A 24,271-nucleotide genomic window follows, 5' to 3' on the forward strand; every position below is an offset into this window, starting at 1 on the left:
ATGAATCAGTGGCATTACATGTTCAGAGTACAGAGCACTTCTGTAAAAAAAACGTAGAGATATGAAAAGCTAACGGAATATCAAATAAGCACAATCAAAGTATGGCAACGGGTTACATCATAGCCTGCAGGAAGAGTCCACATATGACTTTGACTCAAACATAAAAACACTCTTTCTGTGGATGAGCATGAGTCTGTAGTTTTGCTTGTCTGTGCTGCTTTACCTGTTGCCTTGCAGCAAATTAGAAAACAGGTTTGAAGAGATAAATTGAAGGAAGGAAGGAAAGGAGGGAGTAAGGAAGGAAGGAAGGAAGGAAGGAAGAAAGAAAGAAAGAAAGAAAGAAAGAAAGAAAGAAAGAAAGAAAGAAAGAAAGAAAGAAAGAAAGAAAGAAAGTCCATGTCATTATTCTCCAGGACAAGAAAGTGAAGAAGGCGGAAGGAGGCAGAGGGAGTGTGGGAAAGGGAATAGAGTTGGTGAGGACAGGACAGACACTGAGCAGCAGCAGGACTGGAGTGGGCGTCAGGAGACGGACGGACGGCCGGTCTTTTTGCCATGGAAGAATGCTGAGGCTTTCTGACAGCTGAGGCTTATCTAACAACACAAAGGCCTGCTTGTAGCCCCGCTAGCATGGCGTTGCCTAGTGTGTAGCACTGCGAGTAGCCTGTGACTCACCACCTTACAAACTGAAAGCTGCTACAATAAATGAGTTGGCCAATCAGGCTCGCTGACTTCACACGGATGAAGCCATCAAATGGGTAAAGAGCCACACAGAGCCAGCGAAGGGTAGAAAACTAACACGTAGGACCAGGGACCACTAAAGGTTGTGCGAAGACCATCAGCAGGGCAGAGCAAGCGCAGGATCACACCTTTACTAATATCATCAGAAAGTTGTTTGAGTAACAAGAAGTAAGCTTTTCCTCTTCATAGTGACCTTAATATATGTGTGCAGGGCTTGAAAGGAAAGCTGATCTGCTGACTCATCTCGTTCAGCAGGTGCTCGGTCTACTCCTCCACATTAACGTGAATTTTCAAAGGTTTAACAATGGAAGGTGCTTCAGCTATCAAGGTTTGTTCTCAAGCCAATTAAGCAACAAAACTTTATTATTACTCACTACCTTACAGATAGAAAGCCGTTAGAATAATCAAAGGTATTTTACATAGTGCTAAACTCTACGTCATACATTGGGTTTTTTTTTTTTTTTTTTTTAGTCGGAAAGTCGATTTTGATTAAAATCCTCAAATCTACCGGGCCTGATTCTAAAATGTACCTCAAAGTTTTTCTAAGTACAAAAAGGCAAAGAGTATAAAAGCCCTTTATTATCTGAAAGTGAGTGAGCGAGCTCCAGACTACAGTAAAGCATTACGTAAAGACGATTTTATAGGTTTACAATAAGAATTGGTATGGACCGGCCTTAACGTTCAGCAGACTTTTGCATATCTATAATAATGATTGATATATAAAAGTCTTCTCAATGACCTCGACTAAGAGTACAGCCTGGGGGAGGTTTCATATTATGTCTGCGGTGGATGCAGCAGAGGTCTGGGGGGGTTAGTCAAATACGCTAGAAAAAGTTGAGAATGTTAAGGGGGGTTTCTTCTTCTGAAAGCGAGCTGAATGGGGAAAATTCTCCTCCTGATAGAAAACCAACACATGTTTTCAATTTCTCTCAGGCAAGGGGACAATTAACAAGATCCAAAGCCAATTCTGAACCAAGGAACAAGCAGAGACCATGACACTGGTATTAGAGAGAAACTGAAGAGGAACGTAGCGGAGAGCTTCCTTCAGTGGAATGACATGGAAATTCAAGCCATATGGCAAATGGACTGAGATGTTTTCTTCCATTTCACTGCTGACAAATGTGTCGCATTAAAGTACAAGTAGCTATTGACTTCATCAGAGAGTCAGCAGCAGTGATTTGTCATGAGAAGGATAATTGATAAGTGCAACAATTTTTGCCTTGCAGTCCCTGAACTGGAGTCTCTCAGGTGAAAACCAACCCACTTTCTATTCCTGGAAAACATGTCACTAAATGGGTCGAGATCACAAGAACAACATCACAGAGCAGCTCGATCCGCAGCGAAGTTAGATTATGGGGACAGAAGCGATGCAGTGAAACAGACCACTGCAAACTTTGCCCATGAACATTTTTTAATTTGTAACAGAAACAAATTAAGAGATTAGACCAAAAAAAAACTCAACAGGTAACTTTAAAGATGTGAACATGTTTGTTTTGGATTTTGATTGGATGGAGAAAATCAAAAAAATGTTACACTGATAGATGTCTTGTGATTTGGGTAATCTGCTTATCAATTTGAAACATTTAGTGCCAAACAGCATCTCTAAAAATATGAAACATGTACACGACGTCAGGATTTTGAAGCTTAAGGAACAAGGTAACCAAGTTATTCTCTATTCCTTTACACTTGGAGCCAAATGTGTTTAGTTTTACTCTGTGGGGCTTCCACAGAAGAGACACAGGGGTCTACCCATCTCTGTGATCAAACAGGGCCACCAGTCGGAGAACGAAACAAGACAAACAAACTGAAAGCAGCAGTGTTTATGGAAGAGGTCGGCCTTCAGCTGAGGTGAGAGAATAGCCATGGGGGGAGGTAACAATCTGTAACCCAGAGGCACTGGGGAGAGATCTGGCAATGGTTAAAAGACAAGGGAGATCTGTCAGTCATCCTGTGTGTGTGTGTGTGTGTGTGTGTGTGTGTGTGTGTGTGTGTGTGTGTGTGTGTGTGTGTGTGTGTGTGTGTGTGTGTGTGTGTGTGTGTGTGTGTGTGTGTGTGTGTGTGTGTGTGTGTGTGTGTGTTCAGGAGTCATTCAGAATAGACTGATCAAAATCTCATTTTCACAGATGAGTGCAAAAGACAGATGACTAAAAATGAAACACCTGCATGCATACAAGCAAGAACCAGCCTGATAAATTCACTCTACTGCTGTGCCAACCAGTGGATCTTTTGAGTTTTTAAGGTTAATCATTCCCCTGTGTGGTAAGTACTAACATTTTTTAAAAAGCAGCTGTATGTCAAAGTCACTCACATATATAAGTCCAGAGTAGTAGCGGTCCTTCAGGTTGTGCAGCACAGACGCCTCATTCAGGCAGGTGAGCTCAGCCATGTCCTCCACCTTGCTAAACTTGGGCGGGTTCATCTTCTGGATGTCGTCCTTGTTGATCACCACCTTCCTGCCATTCTCCGCCAGCTCCACCAGCACCTCATCGCCGCGCTCTTCCCGGATGCCGGCCGCCTCGAAGCCATGGCGCTCAGAGGGGACCCACACCAGCTTCTTGGCCGTCCAGTCGGCCTGCGTGGCTGGGTTGTAAACCACAGCCCGGTCCACAAACAGGTACCTCTCCGGGTCCTCTTGCCCACTCCGATGAGACATCTTACCTGGGATTTACCAGAGCAACGAGGCCACCTACAACAGACAAGGGGTGAAAGGATTAGTCGCTTAGACATTACCTGTAGTCTAATGCTCCCGTTTACATCCCGCCCTGTGTGATCAATACAGACCCAATGGAGGATAATTGATCATGATTAGAGTGTCAACTAATAATTTTGCATATTTAGCATTTTCATTTTCAACACTATATTCATCCAAATGTTCTTATACAAACATGTTTACATATACAGCAACAAACTAGCCAAAACATCCTCAGGGCATGTTGAAATTAAGAGTGCTCCATTATTTCACACAGTTTGGATGAACCATATTGCAAAGTTTACTCATTTCTCCTCTTCCTCATCTGTTAGACTGATACATATCACAAAAGCAGTAAACGGTCTCCAGATCAATGTTTTCCTTTCTGTATATATGTGACTCTTTCAAAAGCAAAAGTTTTTCATATTTGAAGATGTATGATTTTTTGGCATACAGGAGACTCGTATGGCATTATTATACTTTCACTTTTGGCAATTCAGGGTCTTTTGGGTACAGCTCTAAAATAAACAACCCTGAATCCACTGGAATGTCTTGAGAGGTAATCTTTTCTATTGCTTTTTAAGCTCTTCCCATAAAGATTCGATCCTACTACATTGCAAAACACAATGAAACAGTGTCCCCTTCAACGCAATGCAAATGTCGGGGATATTACTATAATGTTACATTACATTTCATTTAGCCGACGCTTTTATCCGAAGCGACTTACAATAGTGTTCATTTAAACATCATTTAATATGACATTAACTGTAAATATTGAATAACCAGACGATGACGAACCAGATAATAAACAGTCACAGTCATTCAGAGTAATAGAGGACATGAATGAAAAGCTCGTAGCTGGCGTTACACGGGCCGCGGAGAGGAGGCGATACCGTCAGTTCAGAGCACGACAATGACATAAAAGTTGGACTACATTTTTTTTGTTTTTTCTAGGGGTCTGGTAGTCTGCGGAACAATAATACGCATACTGCGCAGGCTGCAACACGCACAGCAGGTTACACCGGACAGAGCGAGGTGCTGAACGCAACACAGATCAAGTCCCTCTTCTTGTTCATAAAATAATCCCCTTTCACAAATAATTGTGTTGTTTATAACAAACCGCGACTATGAAGTGTACATTTTAGGGTAACAAAACCTGCGCCGCTGACAGGGCTAGCTCGTGTAAAGTAGGAATAATGCGCCATGATATCATAAATAAAAAAAAAAGGAAAACAACACGCTTGGTGGAGGAACCAACGTTTGGATAAACAACAACAAATAACGTCAGCTTCGGAGGGAAATCTTTTTTTTTTTTTTTTTTCCCGTTGTTTAATCCATAGAAAACTGTTCTCTTATAACAGCGTAAACGTTATCTCATTAACATTTACCTGCGTGTAAAGATGTAAGCAAGGTGCACTACAGATATAATTATGTCAAAAGGTCCGCTCTGAACTCCCTACCTGACTAATTACTGTAGTTAAACTAAGTTTCGAGAGCGACCTCCATCCTCTTCATCATGGAGATGGAGACTGACCGGTTCATTCACTGTCATACCCCCCCCCCCCCTCCACCCCCCGACGCGCACCATCACCCGCCGTCCTCGCGGTTATCAACAACAAACTCACCCGGTGTTGTCAGCGAAGCAGCGGTCAGATCCTGTTCACCAAGCGGTCCGATCTCCCCCTGATGCAAACCGTGTGCGCGACTGGCTGCTCCACACGGGTGAAGTGCAGGCATGTATTTGGGCTCCGACGTGCACCGCAGGCGAAGTGCTGCCACTACACCGAGGCCCCTCCTAAACCCAGCACACTTGACCACCGCCGCCTATGATGGACGTAGGAACTGATCATGCAAGATCAATACAGCGCGCCGTCACACTCCTCCTGGATGCTTCACCGGAGAGGAGAGGAGATGAGAGGTTGTGCGTGCTGATGCCCGTCAGGATGTTTTCTGACTTATTAAGAAGGACTATAATGGGCATTTTGTTGGGACATTCTACTGCGGTGGACGCCTCTTTAAATCTATCCCAGAAATATCTAGGCTTTGCACACACCCAATGGATGGCGGCCTGGAGACAATTGGGCTCGAACTTTGCGGCCTTTCTCTTCCCTTCTCCATCATTGGCTGGAAAAAAACAACAACAAAAAAACCACCAATTTGCTGCAAACTAATGTCATGCATTAAAAAGTAATTGCTATTGCAACTGTTGCTTTCTTACATGAGGAAAAAGCCTCAAAAATAATTTTGATCTGTCATATTCTGATATCTCAGATCTTCTAACAAAATATCTCTATTCACAAAGAAAGTCAGTACCCATACCCCCGCTGTGAAATGAAATGCATCCCTATTGTGTCTGAAAGCAGCAGCATTTATGTTCAACAGTTATCATTCAATCAAACATCGAATCAAACAGAACTTTTACAGTGGTGTTTTATTACAAATGGATTTACCTCGTACAGCAGTAAGAAAAGCACGTTTTCTGTAATTAAATAGTCGTTTGCGTCCATTCTAAAGAGTTGAAAACCTGCCATCACAATAATCACGTTTTACATGAGAAACAGGAAAGGCATTGTATGTTGTTGTTATGTACAGTCCGTTAATGTGAGACACTTCAGCGGCCTCCCCTCCAGGCTGCTCCGCCCCGTTTCTTCACTCCTCCACCTCGCGATCCTCCTCTACCTCCCGATCCTCCTCTACCTGCCGATCCTCCTCCACCTGCCGATCCTCCTCTAACTTTCTTCCTCACGCCGCTCGCTTGTTCGGTGTCATCCTCGTCTCCGTCTCCTCTGGGCCTTTTCCTTTTCTCGCCTTGTTCCTTCATTTCCTGAGGTAGACAGTCATTATGTTCTTAATGTTTATTGGGATGGGGTTCTTCGTATTACACGTACATAATCATATCATTGCTTCTTTAGAGACATGCTTTATGACCCTTTTTCAGACATCCTCAAATGAACCCAAAACAAAATAGGTGGTGTTTCTACTATTCTATAGAAAACTACACAAATGTGGATTTTCTTGTATTTATTTCAAACAAACTGTCCGCGTTAAAGTTGGATTAGTCAAATTTCAACCATTTAACCTTTACTTTTTTAATCTATTATTGCAATCATTTTCTATGATAGCTATATTCTAACCATTTATACAATACTTTTAACTATTTTAACTATTTATCCACTATTTTCAAAAAACTATTTACATTTAATATTCTCTATTTTAATTATTTGTCCAATAGTGTTAAATATTTTGCATGTTTATTAACTGTTGGAACAATTTAAGTGGTTTTATGTTACTTTAAGAAATGTTTTTTAAACAATTAACCCTGACTCCTAGATTACTTTTTAGTTGTACCATAAAATGCATTACCACTGATAGCCACAAGGGGCTGGCTCTGAAAAAAATCTTAGGTTTCCATAGATTCCCATTCAAAAAGTGACTCTCAAAATACAGGGACAAGTGCTTATTATGTTTTCATTAGTTAAATTCCCTCCTGATCAGTATGCTGGTGGTCATTTTTAAATGCCGTCGCTTGACGTCAACCATAATATATATTTTTTGTTTAGTGAAATCTAAATTACCATTTTGAAGAATGTGTGAGTGACTTGAAGAGTAAACCTCACATTTTTTGAGATTGTATACAGAGGTAGTCTGCATACAGCTAAAACATGTAAGTTTCAGTACAAAGATGTAAGTGCATTTTGAGATAATACTAATTGATGGGTTTGGTTTGACAAAAAGTGTCGATACAAAATTGTTTTACCTTTCCCTTTTGCACACAACATGGTTGTACAAGTTGGAGATAATGTATCTGAAACACGTTGACAAAAGTAATCATCTAGTCGGGATGCTGGGCTCTCTCCCCATGAACTCTAAACTTTTGCACTGTGGACCCATGTCTATGTTGTCTGTTTTATTGTTTTTTGTTGTTGATTTGATTTTTTTTGATTTTTGATTTTATACACTTTATTAATCCCCGAGGGGAAATTTCTTCACTACAGCAGGGGGGCTCTCAGGGGGGAGATGCTGCAGCAGGCTGCCACTAGCGCGGCGCCAGGTAACCTGACCTGAAGTGCATGTTTTTTTGGATGATGGGAGGAAGCCGGAGAACCCGGAGAGAACCCACGCAAGCACAGGGAGAACATGCAAACTCCGCACAGAAAGGCCCAGGACCGGATTCGAACCCAGAACCTTTTTGCTGTGAGGCGACAGTGCTAACCACTGCACCACCGTGCCGCCCTGTTGTTGCACATTTGTGCTTTTCTTGTTTTGTCTTTTTATTTGCACACAGTGAGACTGTGAGAGATGTTTTTTCAATCAATCTGTATGTCTGCATGTCGTATAGCGGATTGACGTGAAAGAAGTTGAAGTATAGCAAAGATGACGTACCAGCCTGGCGAATCTCTGGGCCTCGCTCACCCTCTCCACTAGCATCATCACTTCATCTTCTTGGGTCGGAAAGGCAGGAAGTTTCTTCCCAATTAAGCTTTCGATTCGCTGGAAAAGCTCCACATCATACCTTGGATAAGATAAGACATGTGTTCATTTACTACAGACAACTTGTTTACTTAGAGCACAAACTTAAAAAAAAAAAAAAAAAATGGAAGCAACCAAGCATCATTACGTTAACATTCAGAAAAATTAGTACTTCACTTATGAAAATCAGAATGGTTAAAACATGGATCCACTCAAACATCAAATGACTGGTGAAAATAAACAGGTTTTACTCACTGAGTGACAAAAGTGATGGATTTCCCGGCTCGTCCTGCTCTGGCTGTTCGTCCAACTCTGTGGATGTAGTCCTATGAGGACAGACAAATCCGGGGGTCCTTATAAATCACACCAATGAAACAAATAAAAGCATCAAATACTCCAACAAAAGTGAGTATTAGTACTGCAGTACCTTGGAGTGGGTGGGGATGTCGTAGTTGATGACACAGTCTACGTGAGGGATGTCCAGGCCTCTGGATGCCACGTCAGTTGCCAGCAGCACCGACCGAGACTTTGACTTGAACTTGTTCAGAGCTCCAAGACGTTTATTCTGACCGACAGAGTGGAGGATCCAGATAGTGAATACCACATGAAACATACATGGAAAATCTATGTATTTACATTTTATTACCTCAAATATAATATGGAATAGAGTAAGCAGCTAAATTTTCAAACACAGTGAAGAGAGAGAAACAGATCATGCAACACCTGCTTGTGGAGCAGTGAGCCTTTTCCATCAGTTAATTATAGCTCAGTATAAAATGTTATTGTGAATGCGAACGTCTCCTGCTAAGAGCTCAGGAGACACATGTTGACACTCCTGTGTTTGTGTGAGGAAAGCCTGAGAGGTAGAGACGGTGTGTGTGTGTGGTCCTTTGAAGCTCTACCTGACTCATCTGTCCATGTAGAGGGACGGCTGTGATGCCCAGATTCCTTAACAACAGCGCCACCCGCTGGGCATTGTTACATGTGCTGCAGAAAATGATAAAGGAGTTGCCGGCCAGCTCGTTCAGGATGGACACAAGGTAACAGTCCTGCCACAAAACAAACACAGAAGCACAAACCTGTGATTTTGAATTCTAACATATCAAATACAAACACCCTTACAAGGTTATTGTGTTACTCTGGCAGACAGTCTGCAGGATACGGTGAAAGATATTACAACATAAAGCTAACGCGTGTGTCCTACCTTGTACTTGGATGGTATGAAGACGTAGTATTGCTGCAATTTTTCGACTGTAGAGTATTTGGTGGATACCGCACACTTTACAGGATCTTTCAGAGCGGCTCTCTGGAGTTTCTGGACCTGGAAACAAAAGAAAGAATGTCAGTGGAGGAGAATAACTCAAATCACATACTTATGTACCTCCTCTTGCTATTTTGAGTGCATAAGTGCACTCACACGAACAAGTATGGCAACATACCCTGCACTTAAAGTACCTGGATGGTGTACTTAAACTAGGCCTGTCACAGTCATGATCGCCTGATGCCGATTACTTCAGCTGATTGCAATCATTTTTGGATCATCGTTAGAATTATTTCCATTAATCTCCTTAAAAACAGCTGGCTGAAACTAACAGAAATGTCATTAACAGCACTATTTCCACCATTTGAGGTTTGACTGGCAGTCTTTTGATGATGTCATTTCACTGCATCCCCTTCTGCTGCAATTTTAAGTAACGTCAGTGGAGAATAAACACCACCAACTGTTTATCTCGAGGCATTTAACCTCCTACTTTTATCCGACTGACATGAGCATCAGTGATTTAGCTGCAAAGTCAAACACCACAGCACAGCTGTGGGGACGATTTGAAACAAACAGGACAAAAGAAAAGAACAGGACAGAAGAGACAATTAAATAGTTCATCGCATTTCTTTGTATGACAGTTAATCGTCAACAAATATTTCATGATTGCGACAGCCCTACTCATAATGGTCAAAAAGACAAGTATGAAACTCTGGACACTCATCACCCTACACGGTTGCCATCTTTGCTACAAATCGGCCAAGATGGGACCACCGACCTAAAACTGGTGAAATTGGCAGCAGAGGAAGCTGCAGCTGTTGAGGCAAACACTGCATTATGCAAACATAGTTGTACACATCAATACAGTGCGTTTTTCACTAAGGACTACTATACTTTTGTCAGACAGATGACATCAGTATTTGTTTAGTGCGTGTGAAACAGGGGGCAGGAAAACCTGTTAGTTTTTCAGTAAAATGACCAAAACTGGCAGATAGGGACTTATTCCTAATAACCTGCAGCACTAGTAACCAGAAACACAGAACAAACCAGGACAACAAGCACTGCCATTCTCATGCTGTATCAACCAGGCCGTAATGAAAGCACTCTCAGTACTGATGAGCGTTTTTCTACCTTTTTGGTCATGGTGGCAGAGAACAGGAAGGTGCGTCTTTCTCTGGGAATCACCTTCAAGATTTTATCCACCTGGAGAAACAAAGAAAACATTCTCAGACCCACACAAGTAATTTGTGTGTTTATATGAACTAGGGGGAAACTGGCACACTGAATTCAGCCTAGATAGAGTTAATGCAAGCTTGACTGTTTGACATCTTGATGACTGCATGTACTTATTCTATTTATTTATTCGTTTATTTGACGGGGACAGTGCACATTAATAAAGCATTGCTGTAAATGCCCCACAGTAAACAAAGAGGCTATTTTAATCTGTAGTCCCTCCACAGGTTTTACAAAATCACCCGTAAAAAGTTTTTTAGGAATGCACACTACTACCAATAATATGGAGAACAATATTAAAGTTAATAAATATTCAATATTAAATCATATTAAATAAAGATATTTGGTAGTTCATTGTTAGGTACAATTTCAGACATGCAACTCAAGAGTCTCACAATACAAAACATGCGAAACAATAAAATGAGAGAGGTTATTAGAAATATGGACTAAATAGTACATTGTGCAGCAGCACAAGTTAGACACAAACTAAAACATGTGAAGCAGAAGCCCAATATAAGAAATGTGCACAGAATAAAAAAATACATATATCTATCTGACATTATATAAGCAAACCACAAAACAGACATGCATACAGATACATGAGGGCAGACTTGCAACCGCAGGATAGCAACAGATTACAGCAGAGAGACTTAGGACAGTAAAGTGAAATTGACAGTGGAGAGTACTCGTACACCTTTTCTTGAAATGAGCTCTCAATAAACTGCATGTACTGAGCTCTCTCATATTCACTGGGATAGAATACATTCTAGTGCAGCTGATAACTGATGCCGACGACCCACCTCAGTCTCGAAGTCCATGTTGAGGATTCTGTCTGCTTCGTCCATGACCAGGAACTTCAGGGCTCGTAGGGAGAAGCCCTTTGTGTTCTCCATGTGATCTATCAACCGACCAGGTGTAGCTGGAAACGCATAGGATTAACTTGTTTTAAATGAATGCCAAAATTATCAGCAGAGTAAATACATGGAAAAATATGATTAGGGGGATGATGAAGTAATACTGCTCTAATTTCTGTGGTTACTGTACAATTTCTGATTCGATAGAAACTGTCTTCATAAGGAAATGAGTAATTCTATGTTTTACATTCATGATTTTCCCAGTTATCTCCAATCATTTTTCATTTCAGTAAAAAATGAATACTTGTGATGGAAGTCTGACGCTGGTTTAAAGCCCAGGACCGACTTGATACTCAAACAGAGAAAGAGTGACAAGTGTAAAGATGTGAAGCCAGTCCCTCTCTGAGCTCCTTTATTCCCAAATCCATTTAATATTGTCCCCAAGAATGTTCTACATTTCCAGATGTGAAATATCATCCTTGAAACACCAAATTGTCTCCCTCTCTTGCCGCAACAGATCTTGCCTTATAGCAACAGAGTTCAGGAGGAGATAGTGGCCTCATGAGCTACGGATACATGATGAGAGACTTTTACTTGCTTTAGTTACTCGTCAGATTAACGGGCACTTATATTATGGGTAAATTGAATATAGGACATTATTTGTACAGATATTTAATTCAATGAAAATGTACAGATAAAATACAAAAGTCAGCCATTACAACACGAGCAGTTTTACACCCCGCATATACTGACTTTAAATGATTAAAAAACTGCTGAGTGTTGTAGTAATTTTGTTCTTACCGATAACAATGTGTGGTTTCTTAGCCAGCACCAGGGACTGGGACATCATATCGATTCCACCGACTATTACAGCTGCAACAGAAGTGAGACAAGTTGTAAGTACAGTGCCACTAAAAAAAAATAAAAAATCTTCTGCGTCACAAAAATACCAGCCAGCCTACGAGGAACACGTACCACATTTAACACCAATGCTGGAACCCAGAGCTTCAAACTGCTCGGAGATCTGAAAGGCCAACTCCCTGGTGGGGGTGAGGACGAGCGTGTGAAGCCTCTGGGGAGACGCCAGCAGTGACTGGAGGATCGGCAGTGCGAAGGCCCCGGTCTTTCCCGAGCCAGTCTCTGCCAGGCCGATAACATCCTTCCCTGTGGTTCAAGGAAACGATACATACAGATAGAGAAGTTAAGTCGTATTCATCAGAAGCAAGTTACCACATACTTTAACTCAAATAATGTATTTAGGAACAATATATAGGGAATTGTGTACTCTTAGAAAACTTTTATTTTATCGACTCTCTACTTTTGTTTTTTGACAGGTATAGTTCACCTGTTACTTTGATGGTTAAACCTGGAAGAGTTACAGCAAAATTCTTGAATATCAAAAAGCCTTATTGACAGATGTACAACATTTTTTTTAAATTATCCAGCACACTATTGATTACAAAATCAAAACAAAATATGATGCATTGTTATATAGTGAATCCAAACATGCAAAAAGTACATAAACAGATTTATCTCCACGGCAGTCAGCAACAACATCACAATGCTGTTTAAATGTCAGTGTGTCAGTGACAGCTAGGTAGGTAGGTAGGTAGGTAGGTAGGTAGGTAGTTACTTTATTAATCCCCAAGGGGAATTTTTTTCGCTCCAGCAGCATACAGGAAGCAATAAGATAATAAGATAATAAAAAGCAATAAAATAGCAGTAAAAAAAATATTAAATATAAAATGCACACAGACAACAGTGTTATTGTTGTGTGATGGATTTTGCCAGAGGTGAGTTATTGTACAGTCTTATTGCGGTCGGCAGGAATGATCTCCTGCATCAGGAATGAGCTCCTGTATCTGTCCTTGTGACAGCGGAGCTGGAGGAACCTTTTGGAGAAAATGCTCCGCTGTCCTGCAGCAGGTGGTGGAGAGGATGGTCAGGATTATCCAATATGGATAATAGTTTGTTCAGCGTCCTCCTCTCCACCACCTTTTCCAGGCTATCCAGTTTGCAGCCAATGATGGAGCCGGCCTTCTTAACCAGTTTGTTAAGTCTGTTGGTGTCTCTGGCTCCAATGCTGCTCCCCCAGCAGACCCCAGCGAAGTACAATGCACTGGCCACAACAGACTGGTAGAACATCTCCAACATCTCGCTGCACACATTGAAGGATCGAAGTTTCCTCAAGAAAAAGTGTCGATTCATCACCTTCTTGTAGACAGCATTGATGTTGGTCTTCCAGTTCAGTCTGTTGTCATGGACACACCCAGGTACTTGTACTCCTCCACCATGTCCACCACCACTCCCAGAACTCTCAGTGGTTGTGGAGCCGTCGTCTTCCTCCTGAAGTCGACCACCATCTCTGGTCTTGGCCACGTTCAGGAGCAGGTGATTTCTTCTCGCCCACTCCACAAAGTCCTCCACTACTGCTCTGTACTCGTCCTCCCATCCATCCCTTATACACCCGACCACTGCAGAGTCATCAGAGAACTTCTGCAGATGGCAGGACACTGAGTTGTACTGGAAGTCAGTGGTGTATAAGGTGAACAGGAAGGGGGACAGAACAGTTCCCTGAGGAGCTCCAGTACCACTGACCACCGTATCAGACAGAACACTGCCCAGACGGACAAACTGTCATCTGCCTGTCAGGTAGTCAGTGATCCAGGAGACGGTGGACGCGTCCACCCCCACCACCCACAGCTTCTCACTCAGCAGCAGTGGTTGGATGGTGTTAAATGCACTGGAGAAATCAAAGAAAGTGATTCTCACAGAGTCACCGGTTCCATTCAGGTGAGACTGAGCTCGTTGCAGCAGGTAGATGATGGCATCGTCCACTCCCACATGAGGCTGGTACGCAAATTGCAGCGGGTCCAGAGAAGATTTCACCAGCGGCCTGAGGTGGGCCAAGACCAGCCTCTCCAGCACCTTCATCACATAAGATGTGAGGGCAACCGGTCGGTAGTCGTTGAGGCCGGATGGAGTCGTCTTCGTCGGTACAGGAACCAGGCAGGACGTCTTCCACAGCACCGGGACTTCCTCCTGCTTCAGGCTCAGGTTGAAGAGGTGTTGTAGGACCTCAGCCAGCTGGACGGCGCAGGTCTTCAGGACCCTGGGGCTGATGCCGTCAGGCCCTGCAGCCTTGCGCTGGTGGAGTCTCTCCAGCTGTTTCCTAACCTGGCCAGTCGTCACAGAGAGGGGGGGGGGGGTGGTCAAGGTGTCGATGGAGGAAGAGCCCTTTGAGATTGAGGGCTCTGTGTCTATGCAGCTCACGTTGTTCTGCTGGAGTTTGGCCTCCAGCTTCCTCCTGTAGGAGTCCTTGCACTCTCTCATCTTCTCCTTCAGGTGGCGCTGCACTCTCCTGAGCTCGTCCCTGTCCCCAGACCTGAAGGCTGCTTTCTTCTTATTAAGAAGAACCTTCAGGTCACTGGTGATCCAGGGCTTATTGTTGGGGAAGCATTTTACAGTCCGGGATGGTACGGTGGTGTGTTCACAGAATCTGATGTATTCTGTGATACAGTCCATCACGCTGTTGATGTCCTCCCCATGTGGTCCACACAGCACATCCCAGTCCGTGGACTCAAAGCAGTCCTGCAGGGCGTCTTTAGCCTCCTGTGTCCACCTCCTCACAGTCCTGGTGGTCACAGGCTGCCTCTGCACCAGAGGAACATACTTGGGAGTCAGCAGGACCAGGTTGTGATCCGACCTACCAAGGGGGGGGGAAGGGCAGGAGCACTGTATGCATCCATGGCATTAGCATACAGTAGGTTCAGCTAGAAGGGGACTCGGAGAGCGCAGACCTTCATCAAAGCCAAATAATCTGGTCTTTATGATATGCAAATCTGTAACTGGATATATTTACAAAACTATGAGAATGATTTCAAAATACAGCTTCTGTACATCTGAAGCCTCACAGCTCAGCTGTTGTCGTGGTTCCCGGTTCTGTATTATGATGTAAAGTACACATAGCTGTACTTTAATGAAGTAACATTTGAATGCAGTACTTATATACAGATATTTTCACTTCTACTTCAGTAAAAACAACTGTACGTTGTTTTTTGTTTGTTTTGTTTTGGTAAGTGCATATGGGCTGCACATAAAACAACGTGTCATTGAAGGCATCTTTAGTGAGATCATCTGATAAAATAAAATAACTAACTAGAACAGTTCGTGATGTCTCACCTTGCAGAGCGACTGGTATGGCCTCCACCTGAATCTTTGTTGGGCTCTTCCATCCCAGCTGATCACAAGCCTCACAGAGAACCTCAGTCACGCCCTGTCGGAAGACCAAGTCAGGGAGAAATCTTTATAACGCGATGATAATGTCGTGCTCCCAAGTTTGCAGCATGTCTTCAAACTCTGACTTATTACCAGAAGACGTAGTGATGTTTACAGAAGATGCGAGTTGAGTTTAGCGAGCGGAAACAGCTTTGTCGCTGCGTGTTTATGTTGCTAAAACACCGTTTCTACTTCGCTCTCGAAGACAAACCTACCAAATCCTTGAAGGTCTTCACGGCCTCATCTTGTGTGCCGCTATTAACGTGATCGTTATTATCGTCACTACTCGAACCATCGAGTGTTTCGGCTCCGTTTGGCTTCACGCTCTCCCCGCAGTCGTCCGCCATGCTTTTCGCCCCAACGTGTCGTCAGCTCCGCAATGCGCAGATGCGGAAACGACTTCAAGCTTCAGCCGCAATGGATGATGGGTATTGGGGTTTTTGCTGGAGGTTTGGGTCCGCATGGCCACACATCATATCCACCATCAAAAACACCATTGCTTAGCTAAAAATACTCATGTAAAATATAAAATAAAGATATTTATAAATCCCCAAGTATAATTATTTTGTTATGTGATGCTTATGCTGTCTGCTATATTACATTACATTGAAAAATGAAGTTAAAACGGTTTTGAACTATTTATTTAGCTGCAGATCGAACAGTTTCAGACATGTATTTTGTCAGTAGTTGACAAACATTCAACACCTTTGTTTCGATGTTTAGGAGAACACCAATAAAATAAACAGTCTTACAATCATACAAAATGCTCTTTATGGACAAGGGGCAAATCGTTGGCTGAAGGAAACAGTTATAAGGTAAAAAAAACAAAAAAAAAACCCAACAATGTACTAAAGGACAAAAAGCACTTCTATGCAGAGCATAATGTTTTTCTTATAGGTTTATGTTGCCTAGTTAAAAAAAACAACAACAACAACCATTCTAAATGTCTTCAGATGTATTATTCTAGTCAAATTACAATTTTCTTTGATACAACAAATAGTCCAGATCAAATTATAATAAGTCCGCTGAGACCAATGCTAAGGCTGGAGCGGCCGTTCCTTGGTTTGCTAAAGAGGAACTGATGTAGCTGAAAGCCCCGATGACAGCTCCCTCTATAACTCTGCACAGAAAACAAATAACTAGTACACTGCTGTTGGTCAGAGCTGCTGCACATCATTTTCCCAATACCCTAATGAGTGTCAGAGGAGTCCCTCCATCTCTCTCATAAAGGCTTCATACATCTGGTCTTTAGTCTTCATGCTGGCCTGAGACACAGCGCCCATCTGGGATGGGTGGGAAAAGCCCATCATAACTGCTGCTGCCTGCTGTTTCTGCCACTGGCCTCCTCCCACACCTTCCTCTCCTCTCCTTCCTCCAACACCACCTCCTTTCTCCAGGTGCCCGGCCCCTGACCCTGGCATCGGTCCACTCTTGTCCCTACGCACCCTCAGTGCTGTGGGCACAAAGCGGGTGACCTCCGCCTTGGGATTGATAATTTGAGGTTTGGCAGAGATGGTGGCCCCACCGGAGCCCGCACCGGCGGCCAGGCTGCCTCCAACAGCTGCGACGGAGGTGATGTTGGCGCGTTTTTCGATGGTGGCTGCATGGTGGTGGCCGGGGGGGTTGCTGCCAGGATTTGTGCCTGCGCCGGCACCAGCTGTCCCTGGGGGCGGGGGCATCTGCATGACACCCGGTCGCATGGGCATGGTAGGGGGTGGCATGTTGCTCTGTAAACCGTCCTGGTTGGATCCTGAGCCTTTTTGCCTCTGTACGATGTTGGGAGGAGCACTGAGCACATTGGAGTTGAGGGGTGGAGGAAAGAGGGAGAGTGGTGGGGCCATTGGACGCGAGGGACCTCCTGCTCTTGGAGGAGGAGGTGGGATACCTGGAAGGAGGCAATAGACAGATGGATTTTAATGATGTGTAAAGTAACTTTTTGCTGCCATAGTTTGTTTTTATTGCAGCTGAACAGCAATGGTATTTAAAATAAACATTTTCCAGAAAAGATGTGAGAGAAAGAATGATGTCATTTTTACCAAGCATTGACCCTCTGATTGAAAATAATACACATATAACACACAGATGTGTGCTTTCACACTGTTCACACATCTGCCTACCTGGTGGTGCTGGAGGTGGAAGCCTGGGAGGAGGTCCACGTGGTGGGGGGCCTGGCGGGAGGCCAGGAGGGGGGCCTGGTGGAGGACCAGGCGGTCGACCCGGTGGAGGTCCGGGAGGCAGAAGACGAGGCATTGGACCCCTCATTCCTCCAGGCATACCAGGAGGTCTCAAGAATGGAGGAGCCCCTAAACATAACAGAATATATCGTCTAAATGATGCATAGCGCACGTGTTTACATGAGTGCAAGCAGCACATCATTTAAACAGATTCAGGGGATTATTGTCATATCCAGTTTATAAATGTTGTAACTCACCTGGTGGGGGGCCGGGAGGCAGGCCAGACGGTGGACCAGGAGGCCTCATTGGAGGAGCTGGGGGTGGACCCAGTGGTGGAGGTCCGGTCATTGGTGGACCTTGCAAATGTGGTGGACCTTGCTGTCCCACAGCGCCAGCAGGAGGGGGCAGACGTTGATTGGGCATAAGGTGGGGCTGGTTGTCCCCTGGCGGTCCTCTGTCCTCGATGTCAGAGTTGTCTGATTCATCTGTGTACTCTTCCTCTACCTCTTCCTCTTCCTCCTCTTCAGGTACTGACTGACCTGAATACAAAAGAATAAATAGCAGCATTACAACATCATCATAAACAGAAGAGAAAATAAGGTGTATGAGCTGCGCAGCAGTGATACTACAACTCAACAGTACCTGCCATCCTTAACATCATAGCCTGCAGAGGGGTAATGGCCTTGGTCTTCTTCACCATCCTCTTCTTCTTCCTTTTTCCTTCACGGGGGGCCTCTGCTGGCATGTCTGCGAAACGTACACTTCGACCTGAAGACGCACAGGAATATATTAGTGAAAGGACACAAACCTTTGTACATCTTTTGAAGAGTATCAACATGTCTACCTGAAAAACACATGATAATCCAAAGTACACATGATTATTTGGGCTGGTTTTCTAAAACTATTGTGACAACGTAATTTTGCTCCATTATAACTAAACCCATAAAACCTACCAGCACTTGAAATTCAGGCATCTTTAAATGTCGAATTTCTGCTAACATATGCTGAAACACTAACCGGCATGTCTTTCATTTCTGTCTCGATCGTCCTCTCTTTCTCTCTCATCATCCTGCCTGTCCACACGCATTCTCGGGTCACCATCTCCCACGTCGTCCCTCTCTTCTTCACTGTCCTCCTCAGAGTCGCTGTCATCATCATCCACATCATCCCGATCTCTGTCGCTCTCACTGCCACTGTCCCGATCTCTTCCCAATTCCATTGCCAATTCTTTTTCTAAACCAGGAACTGAAGGCTCTGTTCAGGAAAAAAAAAAAAAAAACATGCGTAAAGCCTTTGTAATAAATAAAGCAAATTAGCATTCGGAAACATAGTCGTTAAGTGAACAGTCTGCACGTTACCGGTGTCTGTGCCGTAAGGTCGTCGCGTGGGAATGCCATACAGCGCCAGGACCTGTGGAGGTGGGGGCCCAGGTGGGGGACCAGGGGGCTTCTTCCCTGGAGGTAAGCGTGGAACACCTGGCACTGTTGCCAACACCGCTCCAGTGGATGATGTCAGAGATCCTTTACTAAGAAATACATAAAAACAGAATTACCTCAGGGGCACAATAATATGCCACAGCATCATAACCTGCCTTTAGCTGCAGAAACCTTTGATATATATAAAGGTGCCTACCCAAAAGAGGAGCCCTTTTTTAAAATGGAGGGAGGCTGAGCTCCTGGTAATGGGATGTCCTGGATGTGGATATTGGATGGGGCGTGAGGCATATCTGGGAGAGGGATACTGTCAACCTCCACTGACTCTGCATTCTGAAATAGAAGACACACACCACACATAAGAGTAAACAGAGAGACTACAAAAATAACTAAAATATATTAGGTGCTGAAGCTCAACACACAGTGTACAGATTTCAAATTAAACAGAAGACACAAACAATCTGGTGCTTCCCACTAACTCATTATCTGACCATGTTTCAACTTCAGTGGGTCAAGATTAATCCAAAAACTTTGGATTAAAATTAAATTCACTGCTACAAAGGTTTATATAAGGAACCAAATTAATTTTGATAGACTGCATCTCAGTTCTACCAGGGGTAAAAAAAAAAAAAAAGAAGCTTTTATAAAAATGTGCATACTACATACCTCTCATTTAAACACAGAACCGTGAGTTGAAATATAGGAAGTAAAGAATACGTGGGATCCAAACACTCCACACAAACCCACCTTGACTGAGTCGAAATAAAGAGCCAGCTGCCCTCGTTTGGTCTCGTAGTCCAATTCCAGTTTGCGCAGCTCTTTGTAGGTGTCAGGATTCTCTCTCTCATACAGGCGGACGATGCGTTCAAAAGTCTCTCGTAGCTTCTTCCTCTTGTCCCTCAACACCTTCTCATTCAGTAGGGGTTGCTGAACTGGGTTGAACTCTGTTCAAAAAAACAATATTACTCTTTTTTTTTTTTTCTTGTAGAAAAAGCCGCAAAGTTTAATTGAAATTTGGAAAATTATGGATTTTTGTTCATTACGGTTGAAAATGATGGCAAACATGTAAACTGCACAAAACCTGACCACTAACCCATCTCATCCAGCTTCTCCATGTCTCTGATGATCTGTCGGGGGTCCTTCATCTTCAGCACCGCCGCTCTCACCATCATTCTCTGCTTCTTGTTCTATGGGAAGTTAAACACAAATAAAGGAGACTGTCAGTAAAACAATCACATTATTACCTATTAAGGGTAAATGACAAGTGAATCTTTAGTTTTAAGATCTCAAATTACCTTTTTTAACTCCCTTTTCCTGGCCTCCTTTCCTGTAAAGAGGGGAAAGCACACGCTAGTTATTGATCTTACTTGTGACAACTAAAGATTGATATTTCTTCGCGTGGTGTCCAGCAGGTTGGTGTCCAGGTGTATTTTTTGGGGGGGGTCGGTACTTACTGGCCTGGTCGGTGGGGTTCATGAACTTCCCACTCTTGGTGGAGGAGGTTGAACGTCGTCCCATTGTTGCAGCACGTCTCCTTCACCCTACCAAGTGTCAAATGTCCAACAGAGACATGTGAAATGAAATCAACAATCCATTCAGGAAATCTGTGCATATTTTAGGTATTTACTTTATTAATCCCCGAGGGGACATTTGTTCGCTGCAGCAGCACACAGAAGCAATAAGATAATCATAGAAATAATAGAAAAGCAATAAAATAGCAGTAAAAAAAATATAAATATAAAATGCACAGTATATACAGTATATATATATATCTACATATTATATACAAATTAAATACAAATATATTTTCTATCTTACATTTGAAATTCACAAACAAGTCAATGGACGTTTGAGGTGGCTCTTCTGTGTTGGATATATAGCGCAATGAAACGCTACAGATGTTTGAAAGAGCTATAGAAAACACTTTAAAGCCAACGAACTCCCCCGAGATAAATAAATATCTGGATTAAATCCAGCAGGATTTGTTCGGCGAGTTAGCTGCTAACGTTAGCTCGCCCTTGTAGCGAGGCCCACGTTAGCGCCGACAAGCAAGCAAAAAAAAAAGGGTGGCAAAATGGGACTTTACCTCTTATTCAGAAAATTATGTATGTATATATAAAGCGCAGGAACCCTCCGGCGAACCAAAAGCAAAGTGTGCAACCGAAAAAAAAAAAAAATCCAAAGCTTTCAGGACTGATCGCTCACTGCGTTAGCCGCTCGCCATGTTTACTGCCGCGAGCAAGAGCGGAAAAGAGCGACAATGACGTCATCAAAACAAGCCACAAGGGAAGGCGATTAAACAGGAACATTTACGATAACCTAAATATTAGATTACACAGGGAGAGGGAAAAAAATAATAATAAAAAAAAATCGGATATTATCATAAACCAGTACAGTAAATTGCAAATAAAAATGTTCCCATGTAATCCCTAAAAAAAAATTAAAAAAAAATTAAAATGACGATACGGTGAATCCCTTTCTTTTCATGAAATTCATGAAATTTATAGTATATTGATTTAGGGCCCCCAAGACAAATCTTTATCTACATTTACATTTTTACTATGTAAATAGTCTGAAAATTAAAGTGTCCTCATACTGCCCCATCCTTACGTAACACTTGCATCTATGAATGTCGTTTCTTGGCTCAGGTCAGCCAGTGCAGCAACGCAGACAAAAAGCCAGTCATTTCCTAAAAGAAAAAGTAGGCCTGGGTAAAAGTATGAGGTTGTATTATATGAGGTTAAGAGAACATGAGCATTTATTCTCTGAATAATAAGAAGGAAAAAGGGGCTGACTTTTCTTGACACATATAACGCAGCATCAAGAAGAATTGTCATCGTCCTCATCACTTTCATCGTTTTATAAACAAATGTGTTGCATTTGGTGTCAAGTCAGTTTCATTTCATGGCGTCTTTAAGTGTTTTGATTATCAAAAACAGTACAGTCTTGTCTTTTCTTTCAATAGTTCAGAAAATGTACAGATACTTTTCATGACTAAGAAACAAAGCACAGACAGCATAGTTCTCCACAAAGATAGTATCTATGAGGATGAATACGACTACATGCTTTCACAAACATTCTTCATTCAAATGACAAAACGTCAAAGTGTCTTCAGCTAGACTGATTTAATAAATTTACTGAGAAGAGAATAATGAAGGTCAAAACTTTATTGATTCGGTCAAAGGAGTGCTCTTTTCTCTTTCCTCCCATAGAGAGGCCAAAGGTCATGGAGGAAGAACAAAGCAAGGAGGAAGCAGATAACAATCGTTCAAGGTGAAGATGCTGGAAATGGCTGCCTTGACCTAGCCCTGAACAAAGAGGAAGAGATATGCATTCATTTGACATCTAATTAGACTTGATTATTTCTAAAATAAAATAAAAATCAGTTTAAATTTAAAAGCTGGCATATTTGTGGTTTACAGGTCGAGTCTGTATAGGTGGATGTACAGGACACAGCTATCTGTTAAGATTTTCACGTTGAGATGTCAGTGAAGGTTACAGGGACAGGCTATAGGTAGAGATTTGGGCAATAGCTGTATGCCAAAATCTGCAGGTGGAGATGGCAGCTGCAGCTCGCAGGTGCGTGGAGATTTTGGTCCAAGCTGTCTGCCAGAATCTGCAGGTGGAGGAAGCTGGAGGGCAGAGGCTACAGATGGATGTTTGGGATACAGCTCTCAGTCACATGTCATCTGTTGGAGCCAAAGGTTTTATCCCACTGAGTCCATATGGACAACGGCTTCTGCATCCTCAGTCAAATTAACCCATGTATATTTTTTTTTAATGTCTGTTAGAAGTCTGTCTTTATTTTTTATTTGATTTCATTTCCTTGCTCCTTCTAGAGGTTTCCATTTATGCAGGCCAGGCCAACATTCAAAATAACTCCAGCTCACTCAGAGCTGTAGGGACAGTACCGTTAGTCTTAATTGCCATTAAATAGGACAAGCAGGATATTTTCTGTGCTTTCAATTTTACTGCTCTTAAACTTATCCTTCAAGTGGATAACAACCAAATAGGGCAGCAGATGCCCCGTTTGTTTTTAAATGGAACATCCCAAACTCCCTAAATTCAGAGCACAGATTCTGTTTAAAAGGTATCAGTCCTAGAAGACAACAGCGCATTAATACTTATTTTTTTAGGGCCCAATATTCGGTGCATTACCAAACTTTTACCAACAGATGTCGCCATTTAGATTGTTAAAAGTGCTTTATTTTCTGAACTGGAGAGACCATCTGCAGAATCCGCCAGCAGACGTGATAAGTGCAAATGAAACCCATTAGATTAGTGTACCAGGTGCATGTAAAAAAAAAAGAAGAAGTGTGTCTTGCACTCTATTTACTCAAATCCCTTTGTCCAGTGTGGATGCTGGCGACGCTAAACTCAAAGTAAGGTTATGCATAAATTTGTTTGGTTCATGTGCATCAGGACTGTCTGTCCCGACTAAATAAATGGATCTAAGATGCAGATGCAGACAACAAAACATTAAATTTTGCCATTCATATATGTTTTCTTGAGTTTGTTTTTAGCTTTTAGTGACTTAAGGCGATTATTATGTTTATTTTTATTTATCTTATTTGGTTGTTTTGTGTATATAGTCTGTGTGTGTGTATTCATTCATTGCTCTTTTTCATATTGTGTGCACACAACATATTGTGTTTTTGTTCTTTCTATGCTGCTGTGACGACCGAATTTCCCCACTGTGGGATCAATAAAGTCAAAACTAGAAATCTAAATCTATTGAATGGAATTAATAGTTAGCAGAGTATTGTCATTCATTATTAATAAGTGTCTCGTACATTTTTTTATCACATTTATAATTGTCATCATCACTGACAGTGCTTAAGTCCGTCAAGAACAACAAACAGTTGTTCTGAAATAGTAATCCTAAATAGTAGTTCAAAGACATCATTGGCTAACTTTTTAAAGAAACCAAATGATAACAATCCTGGTACATTTTACGTAAGATTAGTAATCTGATCAATGAACAATACATTGTCTGTTTTAACGTCTTTTTGTAGGGAAATATGACACATTTCCTTGTTCCGTGTGGGGAGAAAACCAACAGGTTAGACACCATATTCAAAGAAATGATTCAACTATTTTTAGACAGGATGTTTTTCTGTAAACATTTGTTTCCACAGCAC

The 24,271-nt window shown here is 42.5% G+C and overlaps 3 protein-coding genes across 6 annotated transcripts in view; all 3 read right to left on the reverse strand.

The window, feature by feature from the left end:
* LOC138622445 (myosin-10-like) overlaps positions 1-5,245 on the reverse strand; it is a 58,670-nt gene extending 53,425 nt beyond the window's left edge. For 2 of the 4 annotated variants that reach the window (XM_069701257.1, XM_069701255.1), the window contains exons 1-2: positions 5,053-5,243; positions 3,047-3,424 (exon numbers count right to left, since the gene is read on the reverse strand). In XM_069701257.1, the coding sequence (XP_069557358.1) occupies positions 3,047-3,391 (345 nt within the window). In that variant the 5' untranslated portion in view covers positions 3,392-3,424; positions 5,053-5,243. Of the gene's footprint in view, positions 1-3,046; positions 3,425-4,815; positions 4,862-5,052 lie in introns of those variants that run through there. The other 2 variants (XM_069701256.1, XM_069701258.1) reach the window with 2 other exon arrangements.
* A 594-nt stretch (positions 5,246-5,839) lies between these two features.
* Positions 5,840-15,887, reverse strand: ddx47 (DEAD (Asp-Glu-Ala-Asp) box polypeptide 47). The gene is made up of 12 exons (XM_069701259.1): positions 15,739-15,887; positions 15,428-15,521; positions 12,221-12,409; positions 12,047-12,118; positions 11,192-11,310; positions 10,290-10,361; positions 9,102-9,218; positions 8,800-8,946; positions 8,325-8,462; positions 8,153-8,223; positions 7,811-7,940; positions 5,840-6,251 (listed from the first exon to the last, which is right to left on the reverse strand). The coding sequence occupies exons 1-12, from the start codon at positions 15,868-15,870 to the stop codon at positions 6,039-6,041; spliced, it is 1,494 nt and encodes a 497-aa protein (XP_069557360.1). The 5' UTR covers positions 15,871-15,887; the 3' UTR covers positions 5,840-6,038.
* A 261-nt stretch (positions 15,888-16,148) lies between these two features.
* On the reverse strand, positions 16,149-21,364 carry wbp11 (WW domain binding protein 11). The gene is made up of 12 exons (XM_069701260.1): positions 21,217-21,364; positions 20,585-20,671; positions 20,426-20,457; positions 20,224-20,317; positions 19,878-20,074; positions 19,330-19,463; positions 19,056-19,222; positions 18,715-18,951; positions 18,340-18,465; positions 17,955-18,236; positions 17,641-17,826; positions 16,149-17,408 (listed from the first exon to the last, which is right to left on the reverse strand). The coding sequence occupies exons 2-12, from the start codon at positions 20,646-20,648 to the stop codon at positions 16,723-16,725; spliced, it is 2,205 nt and encodes a 734-aa protein (XP_069557361.1). The 5' UTR covers positions 20,649-20,671; positions 21,217-21,364; the 3' UTR covers positions 16,149-16,722.
* Positions 21,365-24,271: the final 2,907 nt, after the last annotated feature.

The sequence above is a fragment of the Brachyistius frenatus genome, unplaced genomic scaffold (assembly GCF_029030835.1).
Source record: "Brachyistius frenatus isolate BFR_SWC_R1_liver_20210118 unplaced genomic scaffold, ASM2903083v1 Contig_36, whole genome shotgun sequence".
NCBI classification, from domain to species: Eukaryota; Metazoa; Chordata; class Actinopteri; family Embiotocidae; genus Brachyistius; species Brachyistius frenatus.

Excerpts from the sequence above, each read along its gene's own strand:
- ddx47 (XM_069701259.1), bottom strand. The coding sequence starts at position 15,870 with ATGGCGGACGACTGCGGGGAGAGCGTGAAGCCAAACGGAGCCGAAACA. Across the intron at positions 11,311-12,046 it reads GAAACCACACATTGTTATCG|CTACACCTGGTCGGTTGATA; the intron begins GTAAGAACAAAA and ends ATGCGTTTCCAG. Across the intron at positions 8,463-8,799 it reads TACATGGACAGATGAGTCAG|AATAAACGTCTTGGAGCTCT; the intron begins GTAGAGCTTCAA and ends TCTGTCGGTCAG.
- wbp11 (XM_069701260.1), bottom strand. The coding sequence starts at position 20,648 with ATGGGACGACGTTCAACCTCCTCCACCAAGAGTGGGAAGTTCATGAAC. Across the intron at positions 18,466-18,714 it reads CAGAAATGAAAGACATGCCG|GTCGAAGTGTACGTTTCGCA; the intron begins GTTAGTGTTTCA and ends GTGCGTCTTCAG. Across the intron at positions 18,237-18,339 it reads TATGATGTTAAGGATGGCAG|GTCAGTCAGTACCTGAAGAG; the intron begins GTACTGTTGAGT and ends TTTTGTATTCAG.